Genomic DNA, 20,497 nt, shown 5'->3' with positions numbered 1-20,497 from the left:
AGGGCTGCACTCGTGGCATATGGAAGTTCCCAAGCTAGGGGTCAAATCAGAGCTGTAGCTGCTGGCCTACACCACAGCCACAGCCACAGCAATGCAGGATCTGAGCTGTGTCTGTGACATACACTGCAGCTCACAGCAATGATGGATCTCTGACCCACTAAGCGAGGCCAGGGATCAAACCCACATCCTCATGATACCAGTCAAATTCATCTCTGCTGTGCCATAACCAGGAATTCCCAGGGTTTGGATATTTCAATAAACTACTTAGGTTATCACTTTTGTCTGTTGGCTCTAGCCCTGAGACTGGACTCAACTGGCAAACTACATTCTCTATAATCTAGCATAATGATTTCCAAACTTTTTAGATGGCTGAAAGAGAAATTTCCTAGTATAATGATATTTATAAATTATATACATGTAGTACAATCATTCATATATCAAGGTACAATACACACTTAAATTATAAATTCACCATTAACAGTTGAGTGTAAATCCATACTACAAAGAGTCTTCTTGATAATTCTTAAGTTTTTTGGCCAATGTCTAATAAGAGATGGTTAAATTATTTTAAATTATTCTTTATTTGAAGATAGATGAAAAAGATTTATCCTGAAGCAGAATTTTACTTCTGTCACTTTCTCATTGTTCACTTGTCTCTTGAGATTAGTATCACCTTCAATCACAGTTTCTTTATAATGAAGGTTTAGGTCAATTTTAGAGGGTTAATTTGGTTAATACTGAATAATAATTCAAAATCCATTTACAATTCAAAGGTAAGCTGCAATAAGTCACATTATGCAGAAACCAAAAAAGGGTGAGGGGCACCTTCAATGTCTTTGTATTGTAGAACTCCTACTCGTCCTCAATAACCTCAACTATCATACATGACATACAGCCACATAACAGGCACTAAGTGACTATAGGGGTTCAATCTGTACAGTAAATATTGGAAACATTCTTTCTTTTAGACAAAGGTAAACATAAATAGGAAGTACCATCTAGAGATGCATTCAGACCACATTAAAGACCACGCCAACTTGCCTGCCCTCCCTCCCCCCACATCCCAGGCACTAGCCAGCACCATCAGTAGAATTAGGAAAGCGGTGGCATCTTTTTTAAGGTGATATAAATCCCATCTGAATTATAGCTAGAAGCTTTCAGCCTTCTGGAAGTCTGGGGCTCTTCAGTCATAATTCTTCTTTTTTTTTTTGTCTTGTCATATGGAGGTTCCCATGCTAGCAGTATAATTGGAGCTGCAGCTGCTGGCCTATGCCATAGCCACAGCAACACCAGATCCTTAACCCACTGAGCAAGGCCAGGGATCGAACCCGCGTTCTCATGGATACTAGTCAGGTTCATTAACCACTGAGCCACGAGAGGAACTCCTAGTCATAATTCTGATTTATAGTCTGTGTAGAACAATTAGGTGGTGTACACAGCATAAATTATATGTTACAACTCATGCACTATTGCACCCTTTGTCAACTCATAAGTTTTGCTCTAATGTTGATAGGGATGAAGGTTGTCTAGATCATTTTGATAAGAAATTAAATTTAATATCATATTTAGGATACTAGAAAATAAAATGAAGATTTAACCTATAGATTGAGAAAATTCAATGATTTCATTCCAAAAAAATGTATTAATGAGTTACTAATGAGCCTGTGGTTTACAAAGAGGGATCTGTATATCTGATTACATTTTATCTTACACATGATAGAAGGTTCTATTCCATTTTTTCTTTTACTTCCTCTTTCATCTTTGAACATTTAAAGTCAGCTTCTTTCTGTTGAAAAATATCTGACTTGTAGTTATATATATGTATAACTGGGTCACTTTGCTGTACAAAAGAAATTGATAGAACATTGTAAATCAACTATAATAAAAAAAATTTTTTAAACTCAAGCAGTCAATGGGAGTTCCTGTCATGGCTCAGTGGTTAATGAATCCGACTAGGAACCATGAGGTTGTGGGTTTGATCCCTGGCCTTGCTCAGTGGGTTAAGGATCCGGCGTTGCCATTAGCTGTGGTGTGGGTCACAGACGCAGCTCAGATCCTGCATTGCTGGGTCTCTGGCGTAGGCTAGCGGCTATAGCTCCAATTAGACTCCTAGCCTGGGAACCTCCATATGCCATGGGTGCAGTCCTAGAAAATGGCAAAAAGACAAAAAAAAAAAAAACCAAAAAAACTCAAGCAGTCAAAAGTCAGATATTTTTCAACAGAAAGAAGCTGACTTTAAATGTTCAAAGATGAAAGAGAAAGTAAAAGAAAAAATGGAATAGAACCTTCTATCATTAAAAATAAACTAGCTATCCTCCCCCTGCAAAAAAATAAAAAAGAAAAAAACAGAAAGAGAAAATTGTAAGTAACTTGGTCTTCCCCATTTGAATTCATTATCACAATGTGCAAATTACCTAAAACATCCATGCCCTAAAAATGGGTTTTGGTAGAGATTCCAATATGCCATGGACAGTCCTACCTTGTTTGGATAAGTTACACAGATACTGACACAAGTGAAATCAGAGAGAAAGTACCACTTTTGTCATGTGTTGATAAAGGTTTGTATATCCCCTAACTACATCTGGAATTATGACCAGTTACCTATAATGCCAGTGCTACTCAAAGCAGGCCCACTGTCCACTTCAGTGGGTCAATGGCAGACCTTACAAACCCAATCATTTTCAGGGATGGAACCACCAAGCAAAAGAATAATAGCGTCATGCCATGGAAATCTAGGGTGCAAAATGCAGAGGCACGAATGAGGAAGGGAGGGAGGGAGTGTGATGGTCAAGGTTACCCTACCAATGAGTTCCTCCCAGACAGAAGCTTTGTTTCCCCGCAAGCTCAGCTCCCGCTCCCAGGTCTCAGGCCGGGCAAGCTTCATCCGTTTCCCAGCTCTGCTGGAATCCCAAGGGCCCGGGAGGCGACTTCGAGAAAAGGCCTGTAGGTTGGAGGGATATCTGGAACAGAGGAGGAAAAACTTATTATTTCAAAGCCAGCCAAAACTAACTCAGAAATGAAAAGGTGAGTCATCCAAAACTAGTCAGTTGTGTTTAAGGCCAGTCTGCCCAAACTAATGTTGCTGGGGCCCAGGGCTGTTGAAGAGTCGGGGGTTACCAAGATGGAGCGTGTGTTCAGGGTACATCTGCTCACCTGCAGCCCAGCAGGGCTTGGACATGCTGGGCAGGCTCCCTGATGTGCAGTCGCTGTACCAACTTTTTCAGGGTGAATCTTGGCTCACTCTCTTTCTTTGATACTGGATTGTAGGTCGCCTCAAACTGTGGAAATATCCCCAAGTCCCCCAGAGTCATTCAATCTAACACTGTGGTCACTTTTTTCAGAAAACAAAAACCAAGACTATCCTATTCCTATGAGGTACTTTCTTTCCCCAGAGTAGATCTCGGTAGAGAATAAGAATAGGGGGTAAAAAATCTCCAGCAACAACAGCTCCTACGGCGAGCATAACAGAATAGGTCTATGGGGTCACCACGTTTCATTTACACAAGGTTGAACTATCAGTGGTTAATGTGGGATGACTGGCTTGAGAAAAACATGAGGATAGAATAAAGAGAGAACATCTTGTTCTTGGAGGGAGGGAGAGGGAAGAGCAGCTCTTATTTAAATCAGTCAGACATGGAACAGGGAAATGGAAGCATCAGCACAATGCAGGCTGTGAGGTGTTTTAAGAAACAGAAAGATGCTGGCTTTCAGAATTTTCTATAAGAGGGGAGTTCCCGTCGTGGCGCAGTGGTTAACGAATCCGACTAGGAACCATGAGGTTGCGGGTTCAATCCCTGGCCTTGCTCAGTGGGTTAAGGATCTGGTGTTGCCATGACCTGTGGTGTAGGCCGCAGCTGCGGCTCAGATCTGGTGTTGCCGTGGCTCTGGTGTAGGCTGGCGCCTATAGCTCCGATTAGACCCCTAGCCTGGGAGCTTCCACATGCCGCGGAAGCAGCCCAAGAAATGACAAAAAAAAAAAAAAAAAAAAAAAGAATTTTCTATAAGAGAGGAGCTAAGTTTAGGGTGTAGTAATAGGATGAAAATATCGGTGGACCAAATAAGGATACGTTTTCTTATAATATTAATAAATATTTTCCTATTTTAATGATGATGGTGGTGACGTCATCACTTATTCAGTGCCAGGAACTGTTAGAAAGACCTTAAACACAGTCCCTGATTTATTTAATCCTCACAAAAACCCAATGAAGTAGGTACTGCTATCATCCTCATTTTATTTATTTTTATTTTTGGTTGTGTCCATGGCATCTGGAAGTTCCTGGGCAAGGGACTGAACATGCGCCGCAGCAGTAACCCAAGCTGCTGCAGTGATAATGCTGGATCCTTGACCTATTACACTACCAAAGAACTCCAATCCCCATTTTATTTTTTTTATTTTTTATTTATTTATTTATTTATTTATTTTTGTCTTTTTGCCATTTCTTGGGCCACTCCCGCGGCATATGGAGGTTCCCAGGCTAGGGGTCTAATCAGAGCCGTAGCCACCAGCCTACGCCAGAGCCACAGCAACGCAGGATCCGAGCCGCATCTGCAACCTACACCACAGCTCACAGCAACACCGGATCTTTAACCCACTGAGCAAGGGCAGGGATCGAACCCGCAACCTCATGGTTCCTAGTCAGATTCGTTAACCACTGTGCCACCACAGGAACTCCCCCCATTTTATATGTAAGGAAAATGAGGCAAAAAAAGGTGCATCATGCTGGCCAAGGTCATGTAGCCAGCAAGTGGTGGTGGTGGTGGGATTCAAATCCACGTGGTCTGATCAGGTTCTATGCTCTTAACCACTAAGTGCAGTGACTTATTTGCTAATTAAGCGAAAAAAGATTTTGTGTTTGGTTTGTTTTTAAAACTTCCTACGGAAGGGAGATATTTCATAATGTTTTAATCACTTATCCAGCTGGATGTACCTCTTGTCACTCAAGTAGGATACCAAAGGAGAGCAAAAATGGAAATAAAAGGAGCCTTTCCAGAATTCCTGTTGTGGCCCAGCAGGTTAAAAACCTGATTAGTGTCCATGGGGATGCTGGTTCGATCCCTGGCCTCGCTCAGTGGGTTAAGGATCTGGTGTTGCCATGAGCTGTGGTGTAGGTTACAGACATGGCTCAGATCTGGCGTGGCTGTGGCTGTGTAGGCCAGCAGCTACAGCTCTGATTAGACCCCTAGCCTGGGAACTTCCATATGCTGTAGGTGCAGACATAAAAAGACAAAAAAAAAAGGCTTTCCCAGTGCCCCCATAATCACAGTTGAGAATTCCCTAGGTAGGACAGTGGTATGTGCCTGCTACACTCACTATTAGTACTTCTAAGCCAAGTGAAATTCCATTTCTAAATATTAGTTGAGAAAAGACTGTACATGTACATTCAAAACCCCAGAACAAGGACTCACCATCATTTGTTCACCTTGAAGAGGCCGAATGAACTTTGGCAAAAATTGCTTTGTCTTAGAAAATGTATGCTCCTTCTGTTGGGACAGGAGAAGCCATTTTAAAAAAGAGAAGTGGAGACTGTCCCTAGAGAGACCCATTCCAACAGCCCTAAAAGCCCATTGCTACCAAATAGGAAGCCGACTGGGAAGAAGCAGGCCCTGCCCTCTGCCCCCTGAGCTCTACCCAGCTCCTCTGCCTATCTCTGACTCCTTCTTTGCCTGGTGGCAGAAACATGTCAGGTGCTTAATGTGGGATCCTGGCGGAGGGGTGTCAGTGTGTTCCCTCCTCCCCCTACTTTCCCAGGGAAAGAGGCCTAGGCTGTGAATGACCAGGGATGAGACAGGGACTGACTGGAGGGCGGGGTGGCCGGCGGGGGCGCCTCTTGGCCCGGTGCTTCCGAGGGTTGTACTTGGCCAGTTGGTACTCGTCAAACTGGGCAAATTTGTCTGTCATCGCAGCACGTAGGCAGGCAGGCAAGGGCACCAGCTTGTCCTCCTCTCCTCTGGCCAGGCTCTGTCAGGAAGAGGAGAAACCATCAGGAATGAGACCCTCTAGACCATTCCTAGAGTTAAGAGAGAGCACAGAATCGGGAGTGTGGCCCCAGCACCAGCTCTACAATGACAGTTTCTGTGGTCCTGGGCCTGTTGGCAGACCTCTCAAATTCTCATGCTCTTCATTATAAACACGAGATCCAGAACACCAATTCTTCTCAAACTCTGTCCAGCCCTTCTCAATAGTATTCTCCCTGTTGGATGTCCCAGCCTGGTAGAGGGAGAAGCTATCTGGTCTGGGTACCAGGGTTGAGGATGGCCAAGTGGATGCCAAAATACCTGAGAATTTTCTCCAGGGATATAGCGAGCAAAGGAGAGGGAACCAAAGGAGGGTCAAAGCCCAGGGAACTGAGTACCATACCTGGTAGAACTCAGCTACCTGGATCCAATCAGAAGGCAGCTGGACGATGGCACAGAAATATCGTCGCAGGTGGGGGCGGCAGACTGGCAAGAAGGCAGCAATAGCCAAGACGTTGTTGGCTACATCCCGGACATTCAGCTGCTGCCTGGCGTACAGAGATGCCTAGGGCACAGGGTGGGTGGGCTGGCATCTCAGCCACTTCACAGCATCATGCTCTAAACTAACTTGCTTATCTAATCTGCCTGCATAAACCTTTTCCTGAGCCCTCCAGATAGTCTATAAAATATAAAGTCCAAGCCTCTTGGCCCAGCATTCTACATGCTCCATAACCTAACCCTTATTCACCAGTCTTCCCCTAAGTCTGCTTATTGTCTCCCAGTTTAACCAGGCCCTTTCCCTCTTCGGAAGACCTCCCACCATCAACGTCTATCAAAAACTTACCCAGGGTTCAAATTGTTGCTTTATGCTGCCATCTTCCAAAACCTCTGAGGAAACACTTTGCCCTTCTTCTCTACTTCTGAAACTTTATTCACTATCTACTACTCCATTTACATGTATATAATATTTGGGATTGTTTTTGCTTCCCTAACAATACCATACACTCCTTAAGAGCCAGATACAAGTTTCATTATATCTGTTGGTATAACCCCTCAGGCCTAGCATTGTGTACTCAGCCTGAGTAATTACTAAATAAACAAATCCCAGTATACTCTTTCTCAATCCTATCTTCCCCTAGTCCTGAGAGAACCCCAGAGACTGGGCCTCAGACTCACCCAGAGACCCTACGATCTAAGTAAAGCTCCTTCCATTCCAGTATAAAGCTGGTCACTATCCCGCTCACACAGCCTAACTAAATTCCCTCCCTCTGAGCGTCCCACCCTGATCCCCTCCTTCACATCACAATACCTTGAGGATAAATTCAGGCTCCAAGGGGGCAAGCTCACTACAGACCTCAAGGAGGAAAGTCTGGATAGAGTAAGCCTCATTTTTCATGTTTACATTTGACGCCAGGGTAGAACAAAGATAGCTGATCAGAACCATCTGGGAATCGGGAAAGAAAGGGAAGAACAGAGCAGAGAGGTAATAAGGACCAACTTCAGCATCCACTCAGGGCAACTTACAAAGTCAAAGACAAAGAGAATGAACCCAGATTCAGGAAGATGTTTGTTCAGCTGAGAGGTTAGAAAAGGGGAGAGGGGAGTTCCCTTCATGGCGCAGCAGAAACAAATCCAACTAGGAACCATGAGGTTGCAGGTTTGATTCCTGGCCTCGCTCAGTGGGTTAAGGATCTGGCATTGCTGTGGCTGTGGGGTAGGCTGGCAGCTGGTAGCTCATATTAGACCCCTAGCCTGGGAACTTCAATATGCTGCAAGTGCGGCACTAAAAAGTCAAAAAAAAAAAAAAAAAAAAGGGCAGGAGAGACTAGGAAGTGAGAAAATAAAAGTTTCTTCCCCTTCTGTCGGTGGAGATCTGGTTCAGCCTCTGGTGACTACTCCTCCCACCACCATTAACCTTCCCCAGCTCTGGAACTTTTACCTTCTTTTCCTGAAGGGCCTGGTCAGTAGGCTCGGGATGAGATTCAGAGTCCCCATGAGTGAGCTTCAGAGCCAGCTCCTCCACCTCCTCCTTCTCTCCCAGGCTTAGACTATAAAAAGGCATTTCAGCCTCTGCCCATTCCTTCTCATCCGACTTTTTCTCTCCTGAAGACCAGCGACCCTGGAGAGAGCAGCAGTACTTAATCCCAGCTTGCACCCACAGCCCCTCAGAGAGGGAGCTGAAAGCAGCTCCCAGGGCTAGGAAGAGTCCACATCTATCTTCCAGCACCTGAACCCCTCTCCCTTCACAGCCCAGCATGGATCTGTCCTGTCTGGGACAGATCTATATCCCCTTTCCCAAACCCATAACCTGAACCTTTGCTCAGATGCTTCATGATCCTCCTCATTGATGTCACAGCCTAGGAGCCTGGGCCCCTCGAGACACACCTATGAGGCTATTAAGGTATTCTGGAGTCAGAAGAAAAAGGGCCCATCTCCCAACAACCATGAGCTTACCCTTAGCCTCGGCTTCCTCATTCCCGGCCACCTACCTGATGGGGCTGTTAGAAGACTAAATGGGATCACTCACGTATGACTCTGCAAATCGCAAAGCCCTAAATAAATGTAAGATCACAGTAGCTAAAACCCTGACAATGACCCTGTGAGGTAGATTTTCGCTGACATCATCTTGAAGGTAAAGAAATTAAAACTTCACAAGCTTAAGAGTTTTGCCCAAGGTTGAATGGTTTGCAACTAGCAGATGGTAAAGGGCTCAGATTCACCTTCCCCTCAGTCCAAATACCCAATCTACACAGAAAGATTGTGTGCTTGTCTACTGATCCTGACCTGTACACCAAACATACTTAGATGTGTAAAAGTGAATGTGTGTTTGCACATGCACACTCAGAGAAGTGGTCCAGAATACAGTAAAGTGTCTCATGTCCTATAAGATCTCAAAAGCACTTGATTGACTCTGCTACTGCAATATCATGCATCCCCCGATTACCCCGCCCCTGACCAGAGGTTTTCTAAGGACAAAACCTGTTTTTGCTGTATTGTCCAGAATATTGAACTAGATATTCAATAAGGGTAATGCTGCTTATGAAGATAGCCCTTGGGTAAAGGACACCTCAGGAAGAGGTTCTGAGGAGAGAAGGTACACAGATGCAGAGCAGCACACAGAGACACTGTGACACTGAAAGCTAGTGACCACAGCACCTAACAGATACGGCTGGAGTGAACACAAGTGCCTGGAGCTATTACCAAAGCTGCTTCCTGAGCTGTCTCTGTGGCAGAGATGGTTTTCAAGACCCTGGGGCAGGTCAGAAGGCTTAATCCTTCAGAGAGGCACTGAGCCCTTGAGGCTGGAGGCTCAGAGACCAAGTGGTTGCTGGCATTCAGGCTGCACAGATCAGCTTGTACCAGACGAGACAGCTGGAGATTATGGAGCAAGGGGCTAGGAGACACAGTGCTCTTTAATATGGGGAGTGTGGCCAAGCACCGGTTTTCCAAGGAGAGGATGTCTCGGTGGACAGACCCATGACCATGTGGTTCCTCTAAAGTCTTCAGGTCAGGAAGTGTGGCCAGGCAATGGTTCTCCAAAGAGAGGATGTCCAGGTGGGGAGACACAGGCCCGTGTGGTTTCTCCAAGGTCTTCAGGTCAGGAAGTGTGGCCAGGCACCGGTTCTCCAAGGAGAGGATGTCTGAGTGGGCACACCCAGGCCCACGTGGATCCTCTAAGATTTTCAGGTCAGAAAATGTGGCCAGGCACTGGTTCTCCAAAGAGAGGATGTCTGAGTGGGCAGACACATGCCCATGTCGTTTCTGCAAGGTCTTCAGGTCAGGAAGTGTGGCCAGGCACCGGTTCTCCAAGGAGAGAATGTTCAGGTGGGCAGACACATGTCCATGGATTTTCTCCATGGCTGGAGCCCAACCAGTATATGCCTAGAAGGAAAGACAGGTGATAAGCAGCTGGCTGTGTTGGGAGTGCCTGTGTACTGGGACTAAACCTTTCCCATAGTCCTCCTGATAATGCCAGTGAGCTTCAGGCAGAGAACAACCAATATTTATTTTTGGAGGACTGGGTCCAAACTAAGGATGTATTTTTGTTTGTTTGTTTGTTTTTTGGTCTTTCATCTTTTTAGGACTGCACCAGTGGCATAAGGAGGTTCCCAGGCTAGGGGTCGAATCGGTTATAGCCACCGGCCTAGGCCAGAGCCACAGAAATTCAGGATCCGAGCTGAGTCTGCGACCTACACCACAGCTCACGGCAACCGGATCGTTAACTCACTGAGCAAAGGCAGGGATCAAACCCGCAACCTCATGGTTCCTAGTCGGATTCGTTAACCACTGTGCCACAACAGGAACTCCTGTTTCTCCTTATTAAAACTACCTGAAGGTCAGGGCTCTTTTGTCTTGTTTACATCTGTATGTATCACTCACACAACCTGGCTTCTGATCTCCCAGCCTCATCCCTTACTGCTACTCTCATCTAACTTTTTTTTTTTTTTTTGGTCTTTTCTAGGGCCGCACCAGCGGCATATGGAGGTTCCCAGGCTAGGGGCTGAATCGAAGCTGTAGCCCCCAGCCTATGCCAGAGCCACAGCAACACCAGACCCAAGCCGCGTCTGCAACCTACATCACAGCTCACAGCAACGCCGGATACTTAACCCACTGAGCGAGGTCAGGGATCAGACCCGCAACCTCATGGTTCCTAGTCAGATTCGTTAACCCCTGGGCCACGACAGGAACCCCAACTCTCATCTAACTTTAAGCTTAAACCATACAAACTCTTTTTAGCTTATGAATTGCCAAAGCATCTCTTGACTTTAGATCTCTGCAGAGGCAGATGGCTAGAACGCTCTTTCTTCTACTAAGACCACACCACCCTTCCCCAACTCCTTCTTTGCTAACCCAAATTCTACTTTCCTATCACTCTGAAGGCCTCAATTTAAGTCATTTCCTCCAAGAAGCCTCAGCTGACAGCCACCCCTTGTCTGGTATGGTGGTCCTTCTATATTCTCACAACCACTGTGCCTCCTCTATCACAGAGCACATCCCCTCTATTGTAACCGCCTGTTCATTTGTCTTTCACCCCACCAGACAATAAGTTCCTGAGGACAGAGACCCTTTAGCCTTGTTCACCACTGTTGCTAAAATACTGCTCAGTGTGACTCAAAAGCTTTTGAGATTCTGCTAAAAGCTACGGAGTTGGAGCTTTTCACAGAAAAACATGAGTATGTACTATTTTGCATTCAGTTTTCAGGGATTCCACCCATGGATCTCCTAGTATCTCCAGTAACTGCAAATTGAACCTCTGCCTGAGAGAGTACTTGAATTCATATCATTAGGAATGTATATACTCTCTTATTTGGACAAATGCTTATCTCCTATTTACATTTAAATATTTTAGGAATAATTATGTTGTTAAGTAAATCACTTAATCCCTTATATGCAAAAGCTTATGGACAGGAACATAGAATACTTCCAAGAAGACTTGAATGGACTGACAATCCAAAGCCAGAATGGCCAATGGATATTAGTGCAGGCAAAATGAATCAAAAGTAATGGCCTGTGTGTCCTGTACATTTCCCTCATATCTTTGCACTATGTAAGACCCCGGTGTCAGAGCAGGAAATCTCAGAATTGGCTCAAGATTTAAAAAAGAAGTCTCACAACAAAAATTAACTTAATAGAAATATAAAGTTAGATTTTGGGGGGTTTTTTGCACCCTGGTGTTTGTGAAGGGAGATTCAGCTCACCTACAAATGAGAGCAAAAATATCTACAAATGAAAAGTAAAAATCCTCATCTCTAGTTTCTAGCTCCATTCTCCAGGAATAACCACTACTATTTTTTTTTTTTTTTTTTTTTTTGGTCACACCCTTGGAAATTCCCAGGCCAGGGATAGAACATGAGCCATACCAGTGACAACGCAAAATCTTTAACCACTAGGCCATCAGGGAACTCCCACATGCTAAGTTTTATATGAAGAGTTTCAGACACTTTCTATGCATATATACAATTATATGCATAGGTTTATATGTCTGCTTTCCCCATATCCTCCCCCCCCCCTTTTTTTTTTGCTTTGTACAAAGAGGTTCATACTTTATAGACACTTTTCTTCACTTAGTATGTCTTGAAGACCTTGCCGTGTTAACACATTAGTATCAACCATACTTTTAAGTTGGCTGACAGTCTACCTGGCTCAAGCACAGCCCGGTTTCCGTTATTAACAAACCGTGCTCGTACCACGGTCTGTTTGTGGCAGCTACTCTCTCCTTCCCAGAAGCACCTGGAGCAAGGAAAAGTGACCCCCTTCTCACTTAGTCCCCACCTTCCTCTCCCAGTGTTCTTCTAGCCCTGGGCCCTCCCTTTCCCTCATCCTCCTACGCTCGCTCTCTCAACTGCCCTTCCCACTTTCCCTTCACACACCACTCCCGCTCCGGGAGCATTAGGAGCAGCCAGACAGAGGACCCCGCCCGGCGCCCATCCGGCCAAAGCCCGGGAGGTAACTACCTAGCCGCGCTAGGCCCTTCCCACCGGCCCGGGTGCCGAGGCCACACGTGGACCCGAGGCTAGGGGCAACTGCTGCCGGTGCTCGCCCCTCCCCGGAGTCACCCAAGCCTGGAGCAGCTGGCTGTCACGCGAGGAAGCTCCGGTCCCGGGGGCAGGAAGAAGAACCCGGTTCCTGGTTCCGCGGGTGGAAAGAAGGGAGACGGGGGGTGGGGGGGGGCGGGGAGCGGGGGAGGAGACTGCGCGCCGCCGGAGACGCTGGGCGGGGGCCGGGTCCGGAGCGCCCGGAAGGAGAGCGGCGCCGCTGGCTGGGCGAGTGCAGAAGAGGACTTTGCAGCTTTTTCTGAGAACTGAGTTTACTTCCATTCCCTCCCTGCACCTTCTTCCACCGCTTCCTAGTCCTCTTTTCTCCTATCCCTCAGGCTTCCTCCTCTACCATATTCCCCTCTTTTGCTAAGTTTTCTCTCTTTTGTTTTATCTTTCAACACCGTTTCTTGAAAAGGTTTTGGCATTTTCGCTACCGACCTTGACACCTTTTTTGTCCTGGTATCAAATATAGTGGGACACTAACTTCATGCAAAAATTACTTGGTGAAAACAGAAGTAAAGGGAGATTAAAGCAATAACCTATAACCGGGTGTAAATATCAAATAATTAAGGCAGAGTGAACCAAGAGCATGCCTATGCCCCTTTAGGAGAGATTCCTGGATTACAGAGAATTTTTTTGAGCCATCCTGAATGGTTAGTGCGGATGTTTCCCAGAAAGTGGGACTAGGCTCAGCAAAGAGACAAGTGACTTATAGACTGGTAATGTTAGTACTTTTCTATAAAGAATAGGGCCGGAGTTCCCGTCGTGGCTCAGTGGTTAACGAATCCGACTAGTAACCATAAGGTTTCGGGTTCGATCCCTGGCATTGTTCAGCAGGTTAAGGATCGGGCGTTGCTGTGAACTGTGGTGTGCTGTGGTGTGGGTTGCAGATGCGGCTTGGATCCCGCGTTGCTGTGGTGCAGGCCGGCAGCTACAGCTCCAATTAGACCCCTGGCCTGGGAACCTGCATATGCTGCTGTTGTGGGCCTAGAAAAGACAAACAGAAAAAAAAGAGCAGGGCTAAACAGAGTAGCAAGAAAAACGGGCTTACCTCCTGGAAAATAGATTATCTGTCTTCTGGAAAACATTCCTTTCCTAAGGGTGGGTGAGGATGGGTGAGTGGGGGAGTACCCTTCATTCTCAGATAACAAATGAGCTTCAACTCAGAATCCGGGTCATCCAGTTTATTGAGCCAGATCCCACCTAATTTCCTTAGCTGCCTCCTTTACCACCTACCCCTTCAGTCTCAACACTTTTTATAAGAAATATTTTTCTGTCCCCTTTAAAATCCTGTACTACAAATTATAAACAACTAATGTTAGACACACAACTTAAAAATTTATGGAAGTTCTCTTGTGGTGCAGCAGGTTAAGTATCTGGCGTTATCCCTGCAGTGGCATGGTTCGGTGCTGTGGAGCAGTTTCAATGCCTGGCCCAGGGAAATTCCACATGCCCCGGGCGCAGCCAAAAAAAAAAAAAAAAAGTGTAAAATGTCTAAAGATATATAAAAGAATAGAAGGAAGCTGATTTATTATAAAATACTATGCATTTATATTTGTAAATAGTTGGCCAAAACAGGAAGATACAATGAAGTACTCAGATGCATACATTTCTCTATAGAATTACCCCGAACATAACAGCTAAAACTGCAACGTGATACAGGGATGTTATGATGGTGATTTATTTATTTATTTATTTTGTCTTTTTGCTATTTCTTGGGCCGCTCCCGCGGCATGTGGAGGTTCCCAGGCTAGGGGTCCAATCGGAGCTCTAGTCTTCGGCCTACGCCAGAGCCACAGCAATGCGAGATCCGAGCCGTGTCTGCAACCTACACCACAGCTCAAGCGCAGGGACCGAACCCGCAACCTCATGGTTCCTAGTCGGATTCGTTAACCACTGAGCCACGACGGGAACTCCATGACGGTGATTTAAATACCACCAATAGAGCTGGGAATGTGGCATGATTTTCCAAAATAACTTTTGGCAAATTTTCACGCAAAACAAGTTATAATCATCCCATGATATTCACATGGTGGCATACCTAGGAGGTTCAGTGTATATTAAACTATGCATAAAATGCCTTGTGTTTATGTTTAAAATAAATTTAGGAGTTCCCGTCATGGCTCAGCAGTAACGAGCCCAACTAGGATCCATGAGGACGAGGGTTCAGTCCCTGGCCTCACTCAGTGGGTTAAGGATCCGGCGTTGCTGTGAGCTGTGGTGTAGGTCGAAGACTTGGCTCAGATCCGGGGTTGCTGTGGCCATGGCATAGGCTGGCAGCTGTGGCATAGGCTGGCAGCTGCAGCTTGGATTGGCCCCCTAGCCTGGGAACTTCCATATACCGCGGGTGTGGCCCTAAAAAGCAAAAAAATAAAACAAAATAAATTTAGATCCTAAAATTAGGTTAGCTGTGGTTTTTCAAATTACGTGGGTGACTGGCTAGTCATTCAAATTTGTCAGAGATTCAATAATGACCCTAAGTGTGTGGGAGTGCCCCTCATAGCTGCTGAATGTCTAGCCATCTGGGATCTGCCCATTAAATGTGTACGGATAATCCTAATCATGTTGAGAGCCAAAAAAGAAGAAAAGTCACCACAAATTTCTGAAGTAATACCTTCCATTAGAGGTCTGTCTATAGGGGAGTGGTGGTGGGGGGATTGAGGGCGGGAACACAAGTCCTGGGAAACCTGAAAGAAGAGGCTGTATGTACAAGGAGACCAGAGCGGCAGCATAATGAGGAAAAGAAGGCAAGAAGAGAGGGGAGTCCCACAAGGGCTCTCCTTCCAAAGGCCTAAATCTATAACGCCCCCTCCCCTTGGAATGTACCTTAAACAATTGTGCCAACTTCAGGGCCTCCTACAGCTCTGTGGGGGAACTACCTGCCCCACTAGTGAAAGAACAGCATATGCAAGCCCTTCCATGCTAGTGCAAAGAACATTGAAGCATCTAATCTGTGGATACTGGTGATACAGGAAGAAGAGCAACTGAGGACCATCGCTTCCTGGTTAACTAGGAGGACCTAGAGTTTACCTTCTGGTTAGCTACAACAGCAAAGAAATTCAAGGCCAGCAAGGCCTACACACCAGAACCACTGGAGATCTTTAAAAAAATTCCAAAACGCAAGTCATACCCTAGACTAATTAAATCATAATCTTCAGAGCAGGACCTGGGCATTAAAAGTTTCTGAAGTTCCCCAGCTAGTACTAATGTGCAGACAAGTTTGGGAATCTCTGCCCTAGGGTCTTGCTAATCAAAGTGTAAGCTGTGACCAGCATCATCAGGCCCCACCTCAGACCTACAGAATAAGAATCTGTAAGTTTAAAGATGCCCAGATTATTCCTGCTCACATTAAACTTTGAGGAGCACTGATCCAGACAAGTGGAGTGGGGCCTGGATTCTGCATTTTCAAACACAAGAGGCCAGGCCCAGCAATCTGTATTTTATAAGCTCTCCAGACAATTTTGATACATGCTAAAGGTTAGGAACCCCTGATTAAAACTGGGATTGTTGGAGTTCCCTGGTGGCACAATGGGTTAAGGATTCAGCATTGTCACTGCTGCAGCTCAGGTCACAGCTGTGGCATGGATTCAATCCCTAGCCCCAGGCTTTCTGCATGCCATGGGCATAGCCAAAAAACAAAACAAAACTAGGATGGTTGTTCACCTTGAAAATGTCTGATTTAGTAGATTTAGGATAGGACCTGAGAATTTCTGTTTCTAGCAAACTCTCAGGTATTGGTGATTTTGATCTCTAATTACCATTTGAAAACCACTGGTGTAGAATGATTTCCCTAACAGAGAAACAGGAAAGTCGGTCTTCAAAAGATATTTCAGGGAGTGCCCAACATGGCTCAGCGGAAATGAATCCGACTAGGAACCATGAGGCTGCTGGTTCGATCCCTGGCCTCACTCAGTGAGTTAAGGATCTGGCATTGCCCTGAGCTGTGATGTATGAGGTTCACACCTGGCATTGCTGTGGCTATGGTGTAGGATGGCGGCTGCAACTCCGATTAGACCCCTAGCCTGGGAACTTCCATATAGCACAGGTGTGGCCCTAAAAAAAAAAATTCAGTTGGATTTTGAGTTTGCAAAATAAACTGTCTTTGCCTTGTAACAGAGGAAATCTCTCAACTCACAAGATGTTTACAAAGTCCAACTCAGCTTTTCTTTTCAGTAGATAGTGCTAAATGTACCTTGGAATATTTGTTCCTTTGAGTCCTGCTTTTCTAAACTAGCCTCTCCCTTGGGTTGAAACAGTCTTTCTTCAGATTACTAATATTGATTAAATCAGGAGATTTTGCCAATCAAATAACTCCACCAAAGCTGAGGAGGCACTCTGTTCACCACTGGGTTAACTCTCACAGAGCTTATTTCTAAGTCCTTAGAGAATGATTCACTTTCACTTCCATATATAACTTGCATCCCTAATTGTTAATCATTGGCATTGAGCTGCAATAGTCAACAGATGAGTGTAGTGTCCAGACTTATCACTACTTTCTGGGGGGGAAAATTTCCATCTTCTCAGCCCTTAGAAGCCCCTATACTAAGGGCATTACCACCTATTAAAATTGCTCACCTCTAGACATACAGATGGCCAACAAGCAAATGAAAAAAATGCTCAACATCCCTAATTATTAGAGAAATGCAAATCAAAACTACAATGAAGTGCCACCTCACACTGGTCAGAATGGCCATCATCAAAAAGCCTACAAATAATAAATGCTGGAGAGGGTGTTGAGAAAAAGGAAGACTTCTCTGCTGTTGTAGGAATGTAAATTGGTACAACCACTATGGAAAACAGTGTCAAGTTCTCCTTAAAAAACTAAATATAGACTACCATATGATCCAGCAATCCCACTCCTGGAAATATATCCAGAATGGGTGAAAATTCTCGTTTGAAAAAATACATACACTCCAATGCTCACTGAAGTACTATTTACAAGAGCCAAAACATGGAAACAACCAAAATATCCATCGACATATGAATGGATTGAGAAGATGTGGTACATACATACATGAAATAGTACTCAACCATTTAAAAAAAATGACATAATGCCATTTGCAGCAACATGGATGGGCCTAGAGATTATCATACTGAGTGAAGTAAGTCAGAGAAAGACAAATATTATATGATACCACTTATATGCGGAATCTAAAAAAAGGATACACGTGAACTTATTTACAGAGCAGAAACAGACTCACAGACATAGAAAACAAATTTATGGTTACCAGAGAATAAACAGGAAAGGGAGGGATAGATTAGAAGCATGGGACCAACAGATACATACCACTATATATAAAGTAGATGAACAAGGAGGATTTACTGTATAGTACAGGGAACTATATTCAGTATCTTATAACAACCTATAATGGAAAAGAATCTGAAGCTGTACTCTTGAAACTAACACAATATTGTAAATCAACTATAGTTAAAATTTAAAAATTGCTCACCTCTTCTAGTCAGTTCTAGTCACTTCTTATCCTCGATCACTTTAAGTCAATAAACATTTGTTAAGCGTGTATGACATACAAGGATAGCATGTAAAATATATAAAACATGCCGTCCTCTCCAGGCTTCGTGGTCTCATGAAGGAGGGAGACACATGCAGAAGTCGCAGAAATACAAGGCAGATTATGAGAAATTCTATATTCTACTAAGGAGCAAACCGCAGGATTCTGTTGGGCAGGGACAATGAGCCACTCCCTGGAGGGAATAGACTTTGAACCGGGAAGGGCAGGTCTCAGAGAAGTTGAGAGAGAGGGGATGAGTGCCTGGGGACTGTAGAGGCTGTTTGTTTCACCAGAATTTTTTCTCTTTTGTGAATAATTACCTTTAGATTCATAGCCTGTGCTTCTGCTCAGTCGAACCACTGCCAGCGATGATTTATAGACAAGTGCCTATTCGGTAGCACTTGGCATCCCAGAAGAGCTTTGGATTATTTTCTGTTATAGGTGGTTTCAAGATACTGATATTCTTTAATTTCTCCCCTTTGTAGAGTCCAAGAATGAATTTCTTGAATAAAGCCTATCACTCTGTGGAGGTGAATCTACATTGAAGATGTGACATAATAAAGAAAGCAAGTTTAGGAGTTCCTCTGTGGCTCAGCAGGTTAAGGATCCAGCATTGTCACTCATTGCTGCTGTGGCCACAGGTGTGGCCAAAACAATGATAATAATACTGATAGGTTGGTTTTTTGTTTGTTTGTTTTTTAAAGAAAGCAGGTTTGAAGTCCTTCTACTTGAGTTTAAATAGATGTTCAGGAAGTTCCCGTTGTGGCATGGTGGAAACTAATTCAACTAGTATCCATGAGGATACAGGTTTGATCCCTGGCCTCACAGTGGGTAAAGGATCTGGCATTGCCGTGAGCTGTGGTATAGACTGCAGACATAGCTCAGATCTGGTGTTGCTGTGTTTGTGGTGTAGGCTGGCAACTGTAGCTACTACTAGGATTTTTGTGTGACTTTTTTACCCTCGTTTTTTTTTTTTTTTTTTTTTTTTGGTCCATTTTTTAGCCTTTTCTGCTATCAGTTTTCCAGATGTCCAGGACATAATATATATATATATTTGACAGGGAAACTATTGAGAGGAGAGACCAATTGAGTTCCCATTTCAAGAGTTCAGAATTACATGATGACTCAAGCGAAGAAAAAGATAAGGGGAGAACAAGTTCGAGATGTTTACAGAAAGATGTTTTATAGACTATGTTATTTATTTATCAATTTATTTATTTATTTATAGCTTTTTAGGGCCAAACCTGAGGCATATAGAAGTTATTGGGCTAGGGGTTGAATCAGAGCTGCGGCTGCCAGCCTATGCCACAGCCACGTAGCATTTGTGACCTACACCACATCTCATGGCAATGCTGGATCCTTAACCCACTGACTGAGGCCAGGGATTGAACCCGCATCCTCATGGATACTAGTCGGGTTTGTTTCCACAGAGCCACAAGGGAAACGCTGATTATGAAACTTTACGTCTAGGAAAAAGGAAAAATGATAATGTCAACAAAGCTTGATGAGTCTGAACTGATGAGAGTGATACATTCAAGAGAAAGTGAGGGCTGCTGAAAGAAAAATCTGACTAGAACCAAGTGGGTCATTAAAGCTTTGGATAAAAGAAAGGTGAGCTTTCTGAAGAGGAGCGTGAAGCAAGGTTAGAGAATTTGGACAACCCAGAATTAGGCATAAGAGACTCATAGTCCAACTCACTTATGGGTACTGAACCTGAACCCCCAGTCCTGAGTCAACCTTGAAAAATGAGATTGATATGGGAATTTCACCCTCACTCACAAAGGAGGTTGAAGGAAGAGGAAGGGGCAGCTAGTAGGGGAGAATCTTAAACACCTTGGCTCATTATCTGATTTACCAAAGATTAGAATCTTGCACCTCTAGGCACTCACCAAACTGTAGCCTAATCCCTGCATTGCCATGATTGCCTGCTCTGCTGGAAATGTTTCCATCCCAATTCCTGATCCTCACTCCACTTCCCTTCTGAGGCTGAAATACTACCCTGAATCTCAGTGCACTTGGGCAGGGCCCCAAATTGTTGCCTTGCCTAGATCAGGCCCCTCCCAATGAAGACTGGACCATTGGTCAGTGTCCTGCTTCAAATCAGAGACTTCTTCCAACCATAATTTAAAAACTAAATAACCAAAGCTAAAGACGTCTGCAACTAACTCCCCCATCTGCATACTTTTGGACCTTGGCTGTCAGCTCCACCTGCGTTACTCACACCCTCTTGGACTCCACGATTTGAATTTCTGCCACCTATTTGTATTGCAGAAATAAGAGTAGGCCCAGGAGAGGGTGCTATCTCTGGAGCCAGGGAAGGAGACATTTTAAGGGTAAAAGCCAGTTTGTTTGTTTGTTTATTTTTCTTTTTGGGGCTGCACCTGCTGCATATGGAAGCTCCCAGACTAGGGGTGGAATCAGAGATATAGCCTCCAGCATACACCACAGCCACAGCAACACCAGATCCAAGCCGCATCTTTTTTTTTTTGGTCT

General features: G+C 44.7%; 1 protein-coding gene across 4 annotated transcripts in view; it reads right to left on the bottom strand.

The window, feature by feature from the left end:
* TEP1 (telomerase associated protein 1) overlaps positions 1-18,199 on the bottom strand; it is a 47,522-nt gene extending 29,323 nt beyond the window's left edge. For 3 of the 4 annotated variants that reach the window (XR_014810885.1, XM_084969273.1, XM_084969275.1), the window contains exons 1-9: positions 12,411-12,618; positions 9,157-9,837; positions 7,895-8,074; positions 7,265-7,399; positions 6,359-6,520; positions 5,798-5,959; positions 5,407-5,481; positions 3,154-3,278; positions 2,803-2,960 (exon numbers count right to left, since the gene is read on the bottom strand). Coding sequence is in view for 2 of the 4 variants with exons in the window: in XM_084969273.1 (XP_084825399.1) it covers positions 2,803-2,960; positions 3,154-3,278; positions 5,407-5,481; positions 5,798-5,959; positions 6,359-6,520; positions 7,265-7,399; positions 7,895-8,074; positions 9,157-9,813 (1,654 nt within the window). In the remaining 2 variants the exon portion in view is untranslated. Of the gene's footprint in view, positions 1-2,802; positions 2,961-3,153; positions 3,279-5,406; positions 5,482-5,797; positions 5,960-6,358; positions 6,521-7,264; positions 7,400-7,894; positions 8,075-9,156; positions 9,838-12,410; positions 12,619-17,944 lie in introns of those variants that run through there. The other variant, XM_084969274.1, reaches the window with a different exon arrangement.
* Positions 18,200-20,497: the final 2,298 nt, after the last annotated feature.

The sequence above is a fragment of the Sus scrofa genome, chromosome 7 (assembly GCF_054392235.1).
Source record: "Sus scrofa isolate SSC_HxYL_T2T_F1_AM1 chromosome 7, Sscrofa_HxYL_maternal_Yorkshire_Landrace_v2.0, whole genome shotgun sequence".
NCBI lineage: Eukaryota > Metazoa > Chordata > Mammalia > Artiodactyla > Suidae > Sus > Sus scrofa.
This window is presented reverse-complemented; position numbering and strand designations above follow the sequence as displayed.